Source organism: Eucalyptus grandis, chromosome 10 (genome assembly GCF_016545825.1).
Source record: "Eucalyptus grandis isolate ANBG69807.140 chromosome 10, ASM1654582v1, whole genome shotgun sequence".
Taxonomy (NCBI): Eukaryota; Viridiplantae; Streptophyta; class Magnoliopsida; order Myrtales; family Myrtaceae; genus Eucalyptus; species Eucalyptus grandis.
This window is the reverse complement of record NC_052621.1, coordinates 8,500,605-8,521,678: the sequence shown is the minus strand read 5'-3', so window position 1 is coordinate 8,521,678 and position 21,074 is coordinate 8,500,605. Positions and strand designations below refer to the sequence as shown.

The window sequence follows — 21,074 nt, the reverse complement described above, 5'->3', positions numbered from 1 at the left end:
ACATCCTCCAGGCCCTCCTCTAGATCATCCGGTTCTTCACAGCCTCATGAAACGCCAGGTTCCTTGTGTCGTTCGCCATGTGCAGAATCCTGCCGCAGCTTAGGAGGAGCTCGGCCGTGCAGATCCTGCCAGCTCGAGCCGCAACATGGAGCACGGTGTCCCCTCGGTAGTTCGCCTCAGCAGCGAGTCACTTGTCACGGATGACCTCGAGGAGGGCTCGGAGGACGTCGGCTTTTCTCGGTACCCTCTGCGACGTGGAGCAACTGACTTCCCAGAAGGGCCCTGCACGTTGATAACGTCAGACAAGGGACCTCTCTTCGGCAGAATACTCTTTGAGAGAGCTTCGATGAACTTGTCAACGTCGCCTTCTTTAGCGGCAGCGGGTAGCAGCCGATGCACACGTCATTTTGAATTCTGCTTGGCGGTGTGGTTTGTTTACCGACTCTAGCGCTTTCTGCTCTCGGATTTCATCATCCTCGACGGTTATGCTCCCGCGATCGCGATCCATCTTTTAGACTCTGGAATTTGAATACTGTCTTTTCCAAAGTTGAACGCTTCTTTTGCAGCGTCTCTTCTCCAAGATCGATTGCACGGCCACAGCTTTGGAGATCTTTTCTTCTCCAGCTGCCGGTTCACATCACGTCGCCAAGAGCAAATCTTCTATAAACAAACAAATGTCAAGAAGACATCCAGATTCTTCGATACTTTTCCTTCTCGACGACCTCGGATGTTAAATGTGGCCTTCGCGACACGCGACATGTCATTTTAAGCATGTTCCACGTTAAATATTAAATAAATATTTTTATTTTTAATTAATTTAATTTCAAATAAATAAATAAATCTTAAACATTATTAATAAACTGCACTTTTTTTTTACTTTTCCCTTCATCGACGACCTCCTTAAATTTACTTTTATTTTTTAATCACATTTATTTATTTTTTGATTAAAAAAATTCCCATTAAAGCACACTCTCTTCTTTTTCCATCCAAATTTTCCTTTCTGAGTCCTCACCATCGACCACCCAAATTTATTTTTTTCCTTTTCTGATGCATCTGGTGCCTCCCCCAAAATAGACATAGACCCCACTTTTTAATTACTTTTGAGTTTCTCAGAAACCCTAGCTCCTTTACTCCTCCTCCTCGCCGCTCGCTGCTCCTCGCCGCCTCACCGCTCGCTGCTCGCCGCACGACTGCCTTCCTCTCCTCTTCCTCTCACCTTTGGTCCTTTCTCCCTCGCAGCTGCAGCCTCGTCGGATACAAAGTGGAGGTGATGTTGGTCTACTCCCTCCCGGTGGTCAAAATCGGGCAAAAGGACCATCTGCTCTCGTCCGACCGTTGCGGCGAGTCCGACACTGTTTGATGACATGGAAGCAACGCTTTCCGGCTTCAGTTGGTGGCGGCCACCGTGCGCTGTGGCTATGAATTGCAGCTGGCATAGTAGGAGACGTAGGTGAGCTTGCTATTTGGACAGAGTGCGCCATGCCTACCAACGCGGTCAGTTCTCTTGACAGGAAGACTACACGAAACTCAGATTTTAAAAGTTCAGCAATTAAATTGGGAAAAATAAAAAAAACATTTCAGTTACTATCTTGACCATCAATTTAGGTTCCTAGCCTACCTATCCCATTTTGTTCGTAAAAAAATAAACGCTATTGAAAAACATTGTATGACAAAGTTATTTTCGATGAAAATGGCTTAATCAACCTGTATTTGGTCTCAATTTTCAAATGAGGTAGCTAATCTTTGTCTTCTGGGAAAATCATGTCACTTGTTTTCGTCCACGCACAACTCGGGTTTTCGATGTAGTAGTTTACAACTTGAACAACAAGAATGGTCATGATGGAGAGGACTATGAAGAGACCTAATTAATTAAAAGTCCACACTAAACTTTTTAGGTCCATTAAGCAGGCTTGGACAAAATGTCCTGGGCCGGTCAACCTGGGTTAGGGTTTCGAAGCCCAACCCACCGTTATATCTTTTGAAAAATGATAATAAAATATTGTTTCCTAATGACTCATATTTAAAATCTATAAACACCGATTGTATTAAATAAGCCCAAAATTATGATATAAGAGAAAAATATATTTTTGAACCTATAGGTGAAACCGCAAAATAAAAATAAAAACACAAAACCCTAAATTCTTTTACTCATTTCTAATCCATCTTTTATAAGTTTTTTAGTTGAAATTTTAGAAAATAAGGGATAGAAAGGTGGCCCAACGGGCGGGCTTGAGCTGGGCCTTTGTAGGTCAGGGGCCAAGCCCATCTAGACCTTCATAAACTCACTTGAGTCTATGAAGGACTCAAGTGAGTTTTTATTAGTGGAAGCCCACTCAAGCGCACAAGATGAGCCTAAGAGAATACAACAGCTAATTCCAAAATAGGCCATTTAATTAGAAGTCACTCAACACATCGTCCAAGGCCGGATCGGTTGCTGGAGTATGCAGAAACGAAGCCGGCATCCTCCTTCATGGTTTCGCGAGGCCGATTCTTGCTCCGTCCGTGTGGGTCGCCGAAGCCCTAGCTTCGAGAGAAGTGGTTCGCTGGGTACAGAACAGAAGACACGCACAAACTGGAGAAGACTTGGAACAAAACGAAGCTGATCTGCAGGTGCTCATCTCATCCGATAACCTATCACTTGTAAACAGCTTATCAGGTTAGTGGAACCACCTTGGCCGGCCCAGCCCCATAGTTGCAGATTGCAGAGATATTTTGGCCCAGGTTAGTGGAGTGTCAATCATCTACGAGCCACGAGAAACTAACAACGCCGCGGATTGGGTCGCAAAATCCCATCGTACCAACTCACTTCCTAGTAATTGGGTTGCTAATCCTCCTCATTCTCTATGTTTAATTTTATGTTTAGACTTGCCAACCAATGGTGCCCCTTTAGTGGGTTAGTAATGAAATCTTTTTCTTTCGACCAAAAAAAGAAAAAAAAAAAAACGCATCTATTTATATTTAATGTGGGACTTCAATAGAGATCAATCCATCGTACATTTGCACATCTTTTTTCCTTTTTTCCATGGTTAAGCTTGTGCATTCAATTTCTTGAAATGATGTGAATTATTGAAAATAAGAAGTCCGGTACTTGACCACGTCACGTTCTTATCGGCATTGTAATAGTCTTGTCGATGTAATGGCACGTGTAAACATTTACACGTAGCCCGAAAATGGGCTTACTCATCTTTCTTTACCAAAATAATAGTTAATGATCAGTGAAGTTATGAAAAACATAATGAAACATGATTAATGAATTTATGGATGTTTACTTGAAATCCTTTTAATTCAGAAAAAAATGAGATATTCCATCTTCAAGCTACAATTAACTGTAATACAGATAGAAAATCAGTGACTATGGTGAAAATCAAAATTCAGAGAGGGAATTTGTAACTTTTCGAAGTTCGAGATTTCTTGCGCAAGCTGCCAAAATTCACGGAAATAATTATAACATATCACATTCAAAGGCTTTTGCGCAATGATGCCAAAGTTCAAGGGGTGTTTTGAGTAATCGTCCTTGTTATTTTTCTCGAAATTTATTTGCAAATGTAAATGTCTGATGTACATGCAATCACACCACCTTATAAGGAGAAATCTAAAAAGTCCTAAATTTATTGTATTTTTATCAATTTAGTCATAAATTTTTCGATTTGTCAATTAAATCATAAATATTTTCACATTTTATCAATTGAATCCTAAATATTTTCGTATTTTGTCAATTGAGTCTATTCAATCAATTTTAGCTGGAATCATTGATGTGGATGCTAGGTGCTAATGTGAACAAATTCAAATAATAATTTAATAATTTTTTGTATTTTTTATATTTTTATCTGATTTTTTTTTTCTTTCTTCTTCCTTTTGCCAATGGGCAGCCAACTTGGCCTCACAAGCCCCACCTGGGCGATAGCAAGCATTGGTGAGGGTTGGCCAAGCCCAGAGAAGTACCTACATAAAAACTTGTTGCAGCTGGGGAGAATGCCTTAGCTGTAGTCTAGATCCTATCTCAATATTGCCTAGACGGATGCGTGCTCGGTGTCTCGATAGATAAGGCTTTGCTGCACTTGGGATTTTGCTTGATCTTGTGCCTGGTTCACATCTTGATTTAGCTCAGCTGTTGCTTGATGCTATTGTGGAGCCTCAGTCTAATGTGAAGATGAAGTGTGGCCCCTGTTGGTTGATGGCCCCAGGCCAAGGCAACCCTAGCCCAAACCAAATCTGATGAGGCCAATCCCTCATTAGTTTTGTTGGGAAAATATAATGAATTATTGGAAAGAATGATGAAGTTAGGCCGTAATATAAATCTTTAAGCAATTATTTGATCCAAATCATTGCTAATAGTCATCATTTCCTTTAGGATACAATAAGTCTCAATTGAGAATATTAGGTAATAATTTTAATATTTCTCCAAAGCCTCTCAAAGGAAACAATTGGAAAAAATGACTATATATCTTTGAAATAAAATGAATTAGAAGTTGAAAGTATTGAACACAAATATTAAATACAAATATTTGAATGGATACAACCTTTCAAAAATGAAGAAGTTATGTTTGAATAGACACAACTTTCCAAAGGTTGTAAAAGTGTTTAATTATCATTGGATAAAAAAAAAAGAAATTGGAATTAAATAATTAAAAATAATTGTCACTCTATTATGAACACCCACACCATTTCAACATGACAAAATGATTTTATAATTATAAAAGAATTTTAATAAATATAAATAATGATTGTTAATTAGTGTTAAATCTTATCCACGTGCGCCCTCACATCTTTTCAACGTGGACAGAATAAATTTTTTATTTGTTTTACAAACAAACTACCAATAAGATTTGGCGAGGGAGACCTCGCCAACACTCATTCTCGCTTAGGCAAGGCCCGGCTCAAGCCTCGCCTGTGGTGGGTGAGGGCAACCTTGGCCGAGGCAAGGTTAGCCCACCTAACCACTGGAAAAATGAATAAAAAAGAAAAATACAAGATTATAAAATTATAAAATATAAAAAATTTACAATATATTAAAATATTATTAGAAAATTGTCATTGTCAACGCTGCCCATGCCATGTAAAATGGATGACGTATAAGTTAGTGATCTTCAATCAATATTGATTAGTTAGACTCGATTAAGCAAAATGTTAAAATATTTAAAACTCAATTAATAAAATTAAAATGTTCATAACTAAACTTGCAAAATGATAATGTTTTTATGATTTTTTGGATAATTTTTCTCCTTATAAATTAATTTGCAAGTACATCCAATCTCTCATTTATTATTTCACAAATCAATGACATTAATAATTTATAAATTTATACTTAAAATTCAATATATTTCACAGATTTTTTTTTCATTCAATATAGTCTTGTAACTTTTGGATTCCGATCAAAGTAGCTTTTTCCTTATTCGGACTCCCCAGTCAACATTTGGTGGGCCAAAGAAAACGACAGACAAAACTATCATGAAGGTTCCCTCGTGGCTTCACTCTCACCAAATAATGATCCAAGATGAGAAGTCGTGGTCGCGGCCGTGATCCACCACAAGAAGCTGTCATCACCACCGTTCATCGGGCCGATTGTCGCGACCCCTCATAAGAAGTTGAAACTAGTAATCAGGGTTGCAGACACGATGGACGTGGACTCATCATGTCCATGACTCTTATCATTTCAATCTCCCATTGCACTCTTCAACTCACTCTCTCCCTCGAATGTAAGCGGAGGCATTGCTACCTCAAACAAGGTCGTGAATCATGCTTGAAAGTCTCAATGGCCTCGAATCTAAGGCGCCCATCCAAAACTAGAGGCAGGCAAGGCATGCTACTTAAGGTGTGATGTCTTTGATGAGAGAGATAGAGGTAGGCAAGGCACACTACTTAAGGCGTGATGTCTTCGATGAGAGAGAGAGAGAGAGAGAGAGAGGGGGTTGCATTGATGGTGATCGATCAGCCCATCTATTCTTGCCCATTATGATGGCGACATGTCAAGACTATCTTGGTTGTAAACTAGAGTTTAATATGTAATTAGAAAAGTCAAATAGAGAAAATGTATTTGAAATATTTAAACTTAGAAAACTCCTATTCTAATATCACGAAATTTTGTAGGTTTATTGTTAATTATTATAAAAGCTAAAATTGTTAAATAAAAACGCAATTCTAATATCAAGTTGGTGATTGCGATTGAATATGACCACGGTGAAATGGAAGTAAAGTGTTGGAAAGTGGTGGGTGAGGGATGACGTGGATGTCATATTGGCATAAAAAAAAAGTGCATGAATTGACCGCGAACTAATGGCCTACATGTACGTGTCAACCGCCAATCATTGCTTCTTTTTGCTTTTTCCATGTAGAGACAATACCGAGCCAATCAAGAGTCCAAGAACCCAACGGACTAAAAACAATCGACCACGTTTCGCGTTCTCATTGGCCACGCCAGCGTCCGCGGTGGACGTGCGGGCACGTGACACGTCCACGTCCACATACACGCTGGAAATATCTCGCGCGATTTTTCCCATTTAATCTCTCTCCGTACTAAAAAGCGCACGCCAGCCGATATTTCTTAGCCCGCTTTTTTCCGCCACGGCACCGCGCTTTTTTCCCCACATTCTCTCTCTCTCTAACTGACCATCGGACCGGATGTCCGGCGGCGGCGGCGGCGGAGGCGGCGAGACCGGGGGCGGCCTCGAGACCCCGACCCTGGACCGGGAGGCCGCCGGCCTCCTCCGCGACATCTCCGAGCACGGGGGCTACGCCTACGCCGCCATGTCGGGCCTCGCGGCCGGCGGCGACGTGCGGGCGGCGGAGGCGGCGCGGGAGATGGCGTGGGAGCAGCTCCACTCGGGGCCCTGGCACTCCGTGCTCCCGGCGTGGCGGGACGCCTACTCCATGGCGTGCCTCCACGTGGCCCGGCTCCACTACCGGGGCGGCGAGCTGAAGGAGGCGCTTAGGGTTCTGGATCTGGGGCTCATCATGGGGGGCACGCTGCTGAAGAAGGACCTGGAGGCCGCCGTCGAGAAGCTGAGCGCGGAGGCGAGGGGCGCTAGGGTTTCGGGAGGAGACGAGGGTGGGGAGGAGGCGGGGGGATTGGATAGGAGGCTGGTCCGCGAGGGGATCGACCGGGATAAGGTGAGGTTCGTCTGCGATTTTCTTCTCTCTTTGACCTGCTTTTATCTGATCGAGAAATGGTCGTAATGATACAATGTCTAATCACATTTGTAGTCTCTGATGCTAATTTCGATTGCTTTCGATGGATAACACTAACTCTCTTGTTAAATGCACTTCATTTCTATTTGTTTGCAAAATGGATTCTTTGCTGTGCGATGCTAATTTTTGCATCTGAAGTTGCTCCTATCATTTGCTTCTTGCTCCTTCACACTTACCCTGTTTACAATAGATGTGTTCTTGCGTTTCTTGCGTCCTAGTTCTGTTAGTTGTGTTTCCGGTCCAGTTGGTTCCTGTAGAGGTTGTTTTTTCAAAAGTTTCGTTGTTGTAACTTGATTTGATTATAAGTATAATCTCTTACTTACTGCCCTTCTCTAAATAAAAGCGTTATTTTTACATGGATTTTTATTAGGTCCACGGTCGGTGTACGTATGATTTACGCATCCCCCATTCGATAGCTGACGTGAGGATTTTATTCTGTTCTGGCTATTGTGAGTTATATGTGTTTTGATGGAACAAGAAAATATCTGGAAAGAATGTCCTGAAGATGTGGCTGGTTCCTTTTGTTTTGTCAAAGGTTAATTTGTTAAGTTGAAGATTGTATGATGAAATGTTGCCTTGCCTGTCAACATCTATATGCATATATTCAGTAGAAGTAAGTAGAAAGAATGCCTGCTCACTTCTCATCTCTTTTTCCGAAAGGATTTTCTCATCGCATCTAACAAAGTTGGCAATCTTTGTGGTGGCACTAGTAGGCCAGAACCTGAAGCTCTTCTGACTGTTATCTTCTCCCTTTGAACTTGTAGGTGCTCCGGATATTACCTAAAAAATCATTGTCCATAAAATCTGTGGCTAAGAGGTCTGCTCTGTCCTTGGAGGGATTCCTACGTGAATTTTTCCTCTCAGGTTGTCCAGTTATAATTACAGATTGCATGTCTCAATGGCCTGCCAGAACAAAGTGGAATGACATGGATTATCTCAAAACTGTTGCTGGTGACCGCACAGTTCCAGTTGAGGTGATTGACCTTGTAGTCCCAGAACACCCAACCACACTCCACCCCCCCCACACACACACACAAAAATCCCATTTCTCTCCCAACAAAGAAGAAAGGGAGATAGAAGCAGGGGCTCCAAAATGCATGCTCACCAATATTGGTTGATCAATTTGATATTTGTGAATTGCTTTAGACTGGCACAGTGTTCATATCAAGAAGTGGTGTTAGTGGCATTAAGAATCTTTAATTCGCTTCAATACTTGCTACGTTTTAACATGAATCAACTCAACAATTGCTCATGCTAATAAATTGGGCACATTCATCCCAAAGTTGCCCTACCTGGGAAATACCTTTTGGTTTGAATCTGCATTTGGTGTGATTTGGTTGGGATCCTTTACACAATGTCAAGTATATGCTAACCTGATTTATTCCTGTGCACTGAAATCTGGTAAAGTTTTAACACTGTGCAGGTTGGAAAGAACTATCTATGCTCTGAGTGGAAGCAGGAGCTTATCACGTTTTCCCAGTTTCTTGATCGCCTGCAGTCTAATGATCCTTCTGCGGCTAACCGTACATATCTTGCGCAGCACCCACTCTTTGATCAGGTACTCATGCTCCTTCATTATAATTGCAGGTGTTCAACATGTGGATGCTTTTCTTCAAAGAGTAGTAATAAATGTTGGCAGATTTATGTTGATTTTATCTGTCTGCTATTGTAGATAAATGAGCTTAGGAAGGATATTCTCATCCCTGACTATTGTTTCGCTGGGGGTGGAGAGCTAAATTCTCTTAATGCTTGGTTCGGACCAGCAGGCACAGTGACCCCATTGCACCATGATCCACACCATAACATACTTGCTCAGGTGCTTTCTCTTTCGCAAAGTCAATAGCAAAGCTGCATTTGTTTTACAAACTGTACATGATAATATATTTATTTTCTTTTTGCGTTTTATCGTGTTTGAGTAAATTTTATGAGAAGGTAAGATGAGCTTAACTTTAAAGCTAATTGAACATCTATCTCTGAATTTCTATTCATTATCATCAGGTTATTTGCTTCCCATTAGATCTAGCGCCATGATATGGGTTAGGACTTATGAGACATATAATCAAAGTTATCATATCTAGGTGCAAATTCTGATTATAAAGTCTCTTTTTATGAATAATAATTGAAATTGAATAGCAAAATCATGTGATTTAGTAACATGACTCTTTTGAAGGAAGGGACTTCATAGGATCATATATGTAATAAGAAAAATAAGTGACATAGTTGAGCACTTCTGCTTGCGATGCCATAATCAGCTTAACTGTCAAAGTGTCTATAAGCCCTCCTTTTGCTATTAAGTGCAAAATAATCTGCAAAGTCGTGCTCTGTCAGAGTTGTCTCCCCTTTGTCTCTTCATTGCTGTTTGAATGAAGGATGGTCTCTTTTCTTTAGGTTGTTGGTGCAAAATATATAAGGCTTTACTCCTCTTCATTCTCGGAGGAACTCTATCCACATAGTGAAACCATGCTTTGCAATTCTAGTAAGGTACCTTTTTCTTCCATCTCTAAATACGATGGGTTAATTGCAAAAATCTCTAACTTACTTTATATGTTGCAAATAGTTCCTCATATTTATCCTTGCGAATATATACCCAACCTTTCAAATCGTCACATCCCTTCAACATTCAATTTATGTTCCTTTTTTTCTCCTACTTTTTGTGGAAAGAAATTCTCAAAAGGATACCTTGTTCATTAAATATATTATTGTTTCTTGACTTATCAAAATTCACACTGTAAACTAAGTCAGATAGCTTAATTAAAGAGGCAAATGACATTGAAAGAGAAAAGACCCAAAAAAAAAAAAAAACAAAAACAAAAAGAAAACATGGAATTGATTAATCTACAATTTAAGGGGTTTGGTAATGATTGAGGTAAACTTTGCCTTTCTTTTGGTAAGAAAGGATAGAGCACTGCACGTACAGAAGTAATGTGACTATTGAACTTGTAGCCCTTTCCTGAATTATAATATGCAAAAACATGAGTGCCTGCATATGCAGACTATCTGTGATTTGATGGGTTGTCGATGATATTGTACGACCAGTCTAGAGTGCTTTCTCTTTTTGGTCACATGTGGTGCTTAGACTGCGGGATGCCCAACTGGAACCATGTCCTTAATTTGAAATCAAAAGCCAGTTAGAATCTGGCTGTACTTGATTTTTCTGACCTTGCAAGTATGTCAATCATATCAGATACCTAATGGTATCTAAAGAATGTGTTAATATAGTGAAAAAGTATTCTGCTGTTGTATGCTTGTCTTGAATCACCAGATGAATCACCGTCAGAATATCACCACTTGCATGAGCTATCTTTATTGCGTTTCTTTCCTTGCATGAGGTTTTTTCCCTTTATGTATAAATAAGAGAGATGTCATCAGAGTAATGAGCTCTGGCCTTTCTAGTGAGAGGATTGAAATGTTGAAAATGTGATCAAGGTGACCAGGAAACAACTGGTACATCCACATCTGTATGCAACTTTTCGACTTCTCTTGAATATGTGCCTTATTATATAAGCATGCTACCTTAAAAGTGATATTGGTGGGCACAACAATTAAAGTGACTATCTGTTTTTGAGGCATTTAATTTTGTGAAAGCATTCTTAAGCTGGAGATGCAATCCATTGGGTGAAACTTTATAAAAATCTCTCTCTCTCTCTCTCTCTCTCTCTCTCTCTCACATATGTTTTAGCTTTGCTCAGTCCTTTGTCCTTCTATTTCATGCCTAAGTATTTTTATATATCCATCATGTTCTTGTTTGAAGGTTGACCTAGATGACATAGACGAGAAGGAGTACCCCAAGATCATGGACTTGGAGTTTCTGGATTGTATTTTAGAGGAGGGGGAGATGCTGTATATACCGCCCAAATGGTGGCATTATGTACGATCTCTAACAACGAGCTTCTCCGTTACCTTTTGGTGGAGCAAACCTGAGAGTTCAGCTGATTCTTGACATGGTACTCTTTTTTTATCCAATACCATTCTTTTGATATAGAGACCTGCGACATGCATAGCTTAATATGCCGTTTAGAACATGGATGGTTGGGTGTTTAGCACCCACACCGCCACAGTATCAGCACGTGAAGGGCTTGTTAATGTATAGGCCATTGTTCTCAGACTCGGTAACTGAGTGTTGAAACCAAATAGCAATTTACAGGAAGGACATTTTGTCTCTTGATTGTTCCATCCGTGGGGTATTACCATTGGCCAGTTCTATCTGATTTCATTATGTTTTGCTTTTTGGTCTCGGTCTATCTTGCACCCAGGAAGAAACTTATGCGGTAGCGCAAATCCGTTTTTGTTTTGACGAGAATTTACAATTGTGCTTCCCCAACCAAACCTGCTTTTGGTAATGGAGGAATGAAGTTGTCGTATTCATACTATTCGTTACCGAGAAAATATTAAGTGATTTCAAAGTGCCATGTGAATTGCTGACATTGTGTGCGTTTTTTAGTCATGTCCTGTAATAAAATGACCCGCGTCTGCCGAGTTAGAATTAAAAAAATAGAAGATCAAAGGGAAATCTCCCTTCTTCCTCCTCCATCCTAGCCTGACCATAGGGAAAACTCAAGCAACGTCGGCGAGAGGTCTGCAAGTCCAACGAAGCAAAGAAACTTCCGTTATTGACATTATTTGTCCATGGACAAGATTTGGAGCTTGACGTCAAGACTCACGGTCATTGACAATCCACAGGTGTCGGTTTTGTGGATGAGGCTTCTCGCAAATCATGTACGAGTAAAGCTTGCAGCTTCCTTCTGGCGTTGCTTGCGGGACCGGAGCCTCCTCTCTCCGACTTCGTTTTTCCCTTTTTTTCCCCAATCTCCAGATCTAGCATTGCGTCACTCATCTATGGTCGTTGTCACCTTTGTCGGCATCACTCTCCAAATCTCCAGATTTTCCCATCCATGGCCGAACACATTCAGGCATCATGTTGCTTGTTCATGGCTGTCGTCGGTGTCGAGCAATGCCTGAATAGGCAGCTCGAATCTGGAAGTTCAGCCAGATTTGGAGCCATGGCTGCAAGCAACGATGGCTCATTCGGCCATGGAAGAGGGACGCTGATGATGGTGACAATGGCCATGGCTGTCGAAGGTCACCTTCCTGCTGCTGCTAATCATCTCACAAAGGATGGAGGAGGAGGAGGAGGAGAAGAAGGGAGAATCTCATCTTTTTACTTTTTTATTCCGATTCTGCAGATATGTGTCCTCTTATTACTGGACATGATTAAAAAGGCACCTCAAATCAGTAATTGACATGGTACTTTGAAACCATTGAATATTTTGTCATTCATTGCCCGTCTTTTATAGTCGTCATGAGTTTGATTTATATTGCAAGCAAATCTCTGACTTGACTTGCACATTCTTTGTTGCCTCACCATAGCATGTCTCAGTCATAGTGGTTGTTATCCGATCTCGAATGGTCGAGCGAAGGGTAGTGCAGAGTAATTATAGGTCGAATCAAACATTACTTTTCAGGTGCGAGACTCTTGTGCTAATATTGAGAATGTTTCTCCCCATCCTTTTTGCAAATGGAAGAGAAAGAAAAGGAAAACGAGGGCATCTCTTTCCCGGCCCATATTATCACAACAGAACATCAACGAACCTTCTCGGAAATTACTTGGGTGTCCACATGCACGTGCCATCCATTTTGCCTTCAATTTTCCCCAAAGATGCTAACTATAATCCGAGTAAGCACGACAACGCTTAATGGCTGAGGATACGTTGTCGTGCAACATAATCTTTGTTTTTACAACGCATCTGCATCAAATAATGTCACATATTAATCTGACGATGTTCCATAAACAATTTCAGACATATCCAATGCGTTTTCAGCCGAGTGAAAAACAAAAAAATTCCATAAAAAAAAAAAAGTGCCGTGCGCAGGCTCCTCGTTCACAGCCGAAAGTATCGATGGGCTCTCGTTCGGTGGAATAACTGTAAACGATCTGGGAAGTTCTTGCGAATCGATCCACATTCCCCACCAAAAGCGCGAACCCAGATCCCAATTCGTGGGAAAAGAGAGAACTGCAAATGGAGAAGCGAACCCAGATCGCCATTCTTGGAGCCGGCATCTTCGTGAGGACCCAGTACATCCCGAGGCTGGCCGAGATCTCGCAGCTCGTCCTTGTCAAGTCCATATGGAGCCGAACGCAGGTGCCTCTGCTTCTTCTTCCTCCTAATCTTCACCATTTTGTGTTCGTGCCGTGTTTCGTTGCCAGAAGCAGAGGACGCAGAACTGGGGAGCTCGTGGCCGTAGTCTTAGCTTCCAGTGAAATAAAACGTTGTCTTGGCTTAAGCCCGGTTTTGGGTAACGGCTCTGTTTTTCTATGTGTATCGGATGTGGGAAAATTCCTGCGAAATGGCTGTCCCTTTTCTTCCATCTGCGGGGTGATCGCTACCCCGGTTATGTTGGTTTGGCCTTGTTGCAAAGAAACAGAGAACTTGGCCCTGTTCACGAGTTAATTGGCAGACCCCTTTTGTCTTCTTTGATTCTTGATCTTCTGCTGTTGCAGGAATCGGCGACGGGTGCGGTCGAGATAGCACGGAAGCACTTTCCCGAAGTGGAGTGTAAGTGGGGTGATGAGGGTCTTGATGAGATCATCCGAGATGATTCGATACCGGCTGTTGCTGTTGTTCTGGCTGGACAAGCTCAGGTTCTCTTTTTCTGTTCTTCTCTCCTCCTACCATAATCAACGATTTGGTAGTCCACAGTGTCGCTACCCCGAGTAGTAAATATCTCCTCAATTTGTGCTGGGAATTCTTGCTTTACTTGCATAGTTATAGGTGTGCGCTGTGAATTTGAGAAAGATGGTTGGACTAGGAGTGAGTTAAGAGAATGGCACAAGTCCGTCCTGCTTTCGTATTGAAATTAATTTGGTGATCTGTGGCTGATTCATGAATGATCATGTTTTGTCACCTTCTAAGCAAGCCAAAAGGCGGGGAAACAAAGCCAAACGTTTCATTCTTGCTTTCTATTCATTGCTATCTGATCCTTGCCAAGCGCTTCTATAAGTATCTCACGACAGTAACTTCCCAAATTTGTGGTAACATGCATACAAGTGGGAATGATCCTATGGTAGACAAGGAATGCGCATTCCGTATCAGATTTGATGGTTCAATGCTATGTCTAATGAGATTATACAGAGTCACGCCAAATAATGAAGATGAGAATGCACCGAGGTTTAATGTAGGATGGTCACTGACTCTACAACGTTCCCCTTTTTCTGCTATCCAATTTCTGGATCCTTTAAGTATATGTTGCAAATTAACCAATCTTTGCCCATGGAGTCACATGCATTAATAATCTGTTATTTGGATGAAATCTCATGTCTGTTATTTCTGGAGAAGTGATGGGCTGAAATATGAACTCTTCTTTGAAATGTAATAGGTGCATATAGTTGGTTCTTGACATGAGCACGTGTCTTGTAACCCCTCTTCACGCAACAAATTTTTCTTCAATCACTTGCTTCAACGTATTACATTTTCGTTATGTCACTTAGGTAGTTTGTGCAGGTTGACATGTCACTTAGGCTGCTGAAGGCGGGAAAGCATGTATTGCAAGGTGATTTGTGTTTCAGCTGCCACGATTAAATTTGATGCCAATGTTTTCTCTTTTGAGAAAAGAGAAATCTTTCAGTAAGTTTAGGCAAACAAGCATAGACTGAAACTGTCGAAGTTTTGGCAACATGTAAATTTATGGCTGACCATATAGGTTGAAGTTCTCATATACAGTTATTTATTGTCTGTTGGTGCATGCATGCGCGCATTAGGCAGTATTATTTGCATAGTTTACCTCTGTTGTGTATACTAAAAAGTTAATCTTTTTCATTGTTTTGATGCGCTGAATCTCTTCTTGGCATACTGGTTGGATATGAAGAAAAACCTGCGGCTGCTTGTAAGTCAGTGCTAAACTGGATCTATTTATTGTTTATTAAAGTAGTCATGGCATTGCTTTATTCTTCAATTCTTTTCGTCATTAAGTTTCAAGCTATATTCGTCTCAGATGAGATGAATGACCTTTTTGATATGCATTAGCCTTAGGGAATAAATGCATCTCACACCCATTTCGGTTTTTTGGAATTGAGTTTACATCAAACCGTTCATTTAACTTGTGAAAATTTCCTCTTGATGTGTCATTTGTTATGTATGGTGTTGGCGGTAGAAACTTTCATTTCTGCATCTGGTATACCCAATTCCTAAAAGTTTGTATTGCTCTTTCCTGGTTATAGATAGAATTATTTGTGTCTCCAATTAATTGCAAGTAAAGTTGTATTTTGCAAAGTCATGCATCATTTACCTCTAAACTGTTTTGTTCATCTGTGAAGCGACAACTGATATAGAAATGGCACTTTCAAGATATAGAGCTCTTTGTGCTAGTTCACCCAGCAAGCCTATTTGGGCAGTAGCCGAGAACTACAGATTTGAACCTGCTTTCGTTGAGGTACTTGTTCTGCTTTTGTTGATTTGCCACGGCTCTAGAAAGATCCTTATGATTCCATCAACAGTGTAAAAAACTTTTGGCTGATATTGGCGACATGATGAATGTCCAAGTCATAGTTGAAGGATCGATGAACAGTTCTAATCCCTACTTTTCAAGTTCGTGGAGGCGCAATTTTGCGGTATGCGACTTTTCCTATTTCTGGTGCTTCTAATAGAACCATTTCGAAATGATATCCTGCTTATAACATTCTAAGTGGCAATCGTGATTTACATTGGATCAGACATGTAATGTAAGGATGGGACTATGTCCCAATCACTTTACAAGTTTAGAACCTAATGCCAAAGCTATAACTTTTGCATCCTCTATGACTCAAGGATCATAACACATTTGACACGAGCAATCTGGATTTCCAAAGGCTCCTTTGCTTGTTTATCACGGAATACTTTTCTGAAGCTGTATTGGTCAAATCTTACTTTGATTGATATGCTCCCTAAATGCAGGGTGGCTTTATACTCGATATGGGAGTACATTTCATTGCAGGTTTAAGAATGGTAATTCGCCACTTCTCCTGAAGTTATTTGCTGAAACTGCAGTGGCTTTTTTGCTGTCTTTTAACAGCAGTCTGTGGTTGGGATTCCATCAACGGTTAACTATCTTGCAGCTTGTTGGATGTGAGATAACATCAGTTTCCGCCACAACTACTCATGTGGATTTGACTTTGCCTCCTCCGGATAATTTATCATCCTCCTTGTAAGTGTCTTGTGTACCTAGTAATTTTTTATTGAGAGAAAACATATGTGGGTTTTTGTTGGCCTAAACGATGGAAACTTTGCAGTCAATTGGAGAATGGCTGTTCTGGAGTTTTTGTGATGATCGTATCTTCAAAATCACCCAAGGCATGTCTCGAGTTGATAATCTGCTCTAATTTTAGCATATACTATGATTAGTTCTCGCTGATTTGTTTCAGCACCTCCAGATATTCTGGCGAGTTGTTGGCTTGAAGGGGACGCTGCAGCTTGAACGTGGAAACCAGGATGGTCGACATGGTTACCTGGTATTCTTAACTCACCTATGATCCATGTTGTATTCAAGCGACGCTAATTCTGAAGGATCTAAAAGCTTCAAACACCTTTTACCTCGATAGATCGCTTGTTGCTTACAAAATCTTATTCCAGTCGAACTTATGCATTTGTCATTTGCTAATGAGTGATGCTGTTATTTCAGGCTACCTTGTATGATGCCAATGGTCAAAGCAAAAGCACCTTCTATTCATTCAGTGGAGTGACGGATGAATTAAAAGCATTTATAAATGACGTTTCAAATATGACTCTTAAGGTACTATAAGATGTTAATGGTCTTTGCTTCGGGTTAAATACCCTAAAAGACTTTTTATTTCGAGAAGTTTACTGTCCTCATTAAGTGAGCATCCTGACACCATGCACTGTCCTTGTTTTACTTTGCTAAGAATTACTTTATGAAGTGAGCAAGAGGACGTCAGATTCTTTGTGATCCCTCCAGAAATATTCTTATGAGAAATTTCAATTAGCAGGCAGTAATTACAGACTGTTGCAGGGACCCAAAGTATTAACTTTTTGCTTTGTTGATCTGTTTCAGAAGGAGAGTGGATATGAAGCTGAACCACGGTGCTCTTTTCTTGAAGGAGCCAGGGACGTTGCTGTTCTCGAGGCAATGCTTGAGTCTGGACATAAACATGGAGAATTAGTTTCAGTGAGAAAATTTTAGTGTGAAACTAGAACATTTTGTTGATCCACGGGATTGTAAACAAACTATTGATTATTGCTTCCCCGTTTCCATGCGGTGAATTAGAGCGATGGATGATTAAAGGCAAGAAGGTACCTTCACATCAACTGTTTTTGAAGACAATTGATTTGTGAGCAAGTTTGCTGGAGGTAATAAATTAGCATTTTGAAGTAGCCGAGGAGTTAACCCTTGAGCTGATATTTTTGTTGCTTAAAGAAACTTCATTTTGTAGCAGTAATACTTGGCCAAAAAATATGATTTACCGGATGCTGTTTTAGGTGATTGCATGCAATGATAGTCAATAATCACCATGCTGATTAGGCACCACCCAAGCTGCAATTTAAGTATTGTACAAGCAGACTTGCGTTTCGGAAGACTTTTGGGGAAAGTACTTGAGAAAATGTAAAAGAGTTTTTGGAAATGCAAATTGTGTTTGGTAAATTGTATTTGTGAAAGTCTATTGTAAAGTATATTTGAGCAAAATAGTGTTTGAACAAATTAACTTTGCAAAGGACTTTTATTATTAAAAAAAAAGGAAAAAAAAGAGAATTGGTTGGTTCGGCCGGCGGGCGGCGGCGGCGGGTCGCCGCGACCAGATCGAGCGGCCCCGGCCACCTCTGCACGGAGGTCGCGGTGCGGCGGGTCGCGCGATGTTCCGGCGAGGGTTGCCGCGACCCAAATTGTCCGGGGCCGCTCGATCGATCGCGGCGACCCGTCGCAACCAGATCGCGCGATCCCGTCGCACGATGCGGGTTGTCGAGAGGTCGCGCAGCCCCCGGATCGGTTGTGGCGACCTCGGTGACCTAGATCTGCGTGCGATTTGTGTCTTGCCGAGGAAGGTCGCGCGGCCTGGAACGGATCGCGGCGACCTTTGATGACCCAGATCTGCTTAGGGGGTCGCGGTGTTGCGGGGTTGCGGCGGTGCGACCCGGATCGGGTGGTTGCGGGAGTTAGCGGCGGTGGCGATGCGACTCACGGGGGCGCGAGGTCACGCGGCCGCGCCGACGATCGCCGTGACGCATAGGCCTCTTGCCGACCTCTGTCCGGCTCGTCGCCCGGCCATGGGTAGCTCGCGCAACTTCGTGGCCATCCTCAACGAAGAAGAAGATGAATAGTAACGAGGACAAAATCGGAAAAACGAAATGTTAGCGTGGACATTGGTGGAAGAAATTTTTTTAACTTACTCTCCCTCAGCCTTCCGAGAAGGCCGAATGCCCAAGGCAGCCCCCAACTTGCCTTGGGCTTTCAGCCTTGGGAAGGCTTGCCTTTGGCAAAGGCAAGTAAAAAAAAATTTGCCAAACACTGAATATTTGGCCCAAAGGCCTTTAGGGGCTTAAAGATCCTTGACAAAGTGGTTGCCAAACGCAGAGTCTAGATTGATGGTTGAGTTACTGTAGTTGACAATGCCACGGAATGAATTGATCGCTGAAGTAGAGCTTCCGAAAACATTAAGTACCAAGACAAAATCCTAGAACATGCATTCATATTCAGGTGAAGCTTAGCGGCATCTTCTTCCTTTCATCCATATGCTTAGTGTAGGTTAGAAGAATAATCCTGAAAACTTTTTCTTAGCACAGGTTTCGTTCCTACGCAACGAGCCTTTGTAATTTGTTTTCCTCATATCATGAGCTTCTCCTGGTGCTTCTCAAGGCGGACAGTCGTCTTGTAGACATGATTCCTCGATCTCTTGAAGATAATGGCTGCAGTTATGTTTTACTCCCGATAATATTGCAGTGATCATGCCACTGGAAAACTGCATCCAGCAGCAAGTAGTGTCCTGCATCTTCAACTGATTCGAATCAAGGTCAAAACCAGGTCAAAGAATATTCAACAAGGTGATAAAGTATAAGCAGCTTACGTGCAAAGTTTTATCTATAACCTTTTTAACTGGATGTAAGAAGAGACGCAAGCAAATCTTTACTCAAAACAGTTGACAAGTTCCTTAATCTTTACCATTGAAAAATGAATGTGCCTATATCAGGAGCATCAATCTCATGATGAGCAGTTGAGTTGCCTAACCAAATCGTAATGCAATATAGCATTGACATGGCTGGTTTCAAGCTAATGTTAGCCTTAATTTACTTAACAGAACTTTGAGACAGCAATGGAAATCTAATCGGCCAGCTGTTTCCCTCGTCAATGTAGCAAAAAGTAGCAAATTTATGCATTGGAGTACTTGAAATGTCAATTCCGTGTCACCCTCTTGTACTTAAAGTACTCGGAATCTGCATATGCTTGCCGATTCAAGTACCACCTGAAAAGGATTGAATTCAGACTTTGCCTAAATGTAAAAACAATGATGGATTTAATTGAAAAGGAGGTAGGTCTTTATTTTCTTCTCTTACCATTTGTAGTTGTAGTTGAGGAGGAAATGCCACCAATCCAGAGCAACTGCTATGTCAGCAGATGAGGATTTGTTCTACTCATGCTCCTACTGAAGAAGAGAGGCTAGCGTTTTCATTCATAAACAGCTGCTTCATTGCAAACAACTAGACCGAGAGAATCTTATTGAGTTGTCCAACTAAGATCTTCCCCACAGGGGAAGCCGAATCAGAAAAAAATTCTGTTTACTACAAAAAATGAAGTTCATTGCCCCTATGCATGTTTCTCTAACATGGAAGAGTAATTGTGGAATTAGTTTGAAGATTTGGAGGTCCTTATCAATTTCTCCTACTCTCCATCTTAAAATTTAAGATTACAACACCACATGAATGCACAACAGGATCAGAAGCCTTGGTGTATCTTAGGATCTGACTTGCATTGTCCAATTTTGAGAACTGAAAGAGAAAAGAGAACTATGATAATCAAATGGCTTTGGTGGATTTTTCTTGAGATGCAATGGTTTGACTCAGGATCTTACCGAAGTTTTTGAAGATCTCATACTTAAGATTCAACAAATGCCCAGACCTTAATGCACATTTTTAGATACTTGACAAACATCAGATTGGTTTGGTTTTACTCTCTGTTATTAATTCAATTCTTACCGTAAGCAAAATCTACTAAAAACAAGTTACAAAAGAAGCTTTTCCTTTTAAATATGAAGAGATAATTGATGTTTTTTTTTTTTTTTTTTTTGGTAAGAAAGAGATAATTGATGTTACTATGCATATAATTCTAAAAAACCCTAAACTGGTACATCTGTAACAAATTTATTCAAAACTAATTTTTTTACTGTAAAAAATCCTAAGCTGATGCCCCCACGACAACTTTACCGCAAACTCAAACTAATTTTTTGACCAAAAAAAACCTCAAGCTAGTACCCTTAAACTAATTTTTTGACAACAAAAAATCTCAAACTGGTTCACTTTTAATAAAACTATCCTCCATTAGTTTATATTGATTTGGATTAATATCATAAAAAACTACAAATTGATAATGGAGGGTAAAACTACAAATTGGTACACCCGTCAATCGCACATGTCATTCAACTTAGCAATTTAACAGTAAAATTTAGGGAAACCAATTGAGAGTAAATTTATCAAAAGTGTGTCGGTTTGGAGTTTTTTGTGATTAAAAAATTAATTTAGGATAAATTTGTCACGTTTTGGAGTTTTAGATGGTATTGACCCTACTTTCACATGCTCACGAATAACTTCAATAGATCTTCTGCATATAATTTGAGAGTGCTTATTCTCTCCTCCATTTTCCTGCTAAAATAAGCAAAGTGGGGACTTGGGAGAAATTCTGAGATAACAAACCTC

At 40.9% G+C, this 21,074-nt stretch overlaps 2 protein-coding genes across 4 annotated transcripts; both read left to right on the top strand.

Moving 5' to 3' along the window:
• The first annotated feature begins 6,542 nt into the window (after window positions 1-6,542).
• On the top strand, window positions 6,543-12,467 carry LOC104421557 (lysine-specific demethylase JMJ30). Of its 3 annotated transcripts, XM_039303864.1 has the most exons (7): window positions 6,546-7,107; window positions 7,950-8,159; window positions 8,609-8,743; window positions 8,858-9,001; window positions 9,574-9,666; window positions 10,937-11,129; window positions 11,866-12,467. In XM_039303864.1, the coding sequence occupies exons 1-6, from the start codon at window positions 6,619-6,621 to the stop codon at window positions 11,123-11,125; spliced, it is 1,260 nt and encodes a 419-aa protein (XP_039159798.1). In that variant the 5' UTR covers window positions 6,546-6,618; the 3' UTR covers window positions 11,126-11,129; window positions 11,866-12,467. The 3 variants fall into 3 exon arrangements, with proteins under 3 accessions (XP_010031852.2, XP_039159798.1, XP_010031849.2); XM_010033547.3 differs by lacking the exon at window positions 11,866-12,467 and having other exon boundaries at window positions 10,937-11,358; XM_010033550.3 differs by lacking the exons at window positions 9,574-9,666; window positions 11,866-12,467 and having other exon boundaries at window positions 6,543-7,107; window positions 10,937-11,358.
• Window positions 12,468-12,980: 513 nt separating this feature from the next.
• LOC104421556 (uncharacterized protein YMR315W) lies at window positions 12,981-17,571 on the top strand. Its single transcript, XM_010033546.3, has 12 exons — window positions 12,981-13,325; window positions 13,685-13,825; window positions 14,685-14,733; window positions 15,049-15,066; window positions 15,497-15,612; window positions 15,677-15,790; window positions 16,113-16,163; window positions 16,274-16,362; window positions 16,448-16,508; window positions 16,589-16,666; window positions 16,837-16,947; window positions 17,227-17,571. Exons 1-12 carry the CDS (start codon window positions 13,203-13,205, stop codon window positions 17,353-17,355), a joined length of 1,080 nt encoding a protein of 359 aa, XP_010031848.2. The 5' UTR covers window positions 12,981-13,202; the 3' UTR covers window positions 17,356-17,571.
• Window positions 17,572-21,074: the final 3,503 nt, after the last annotated feature.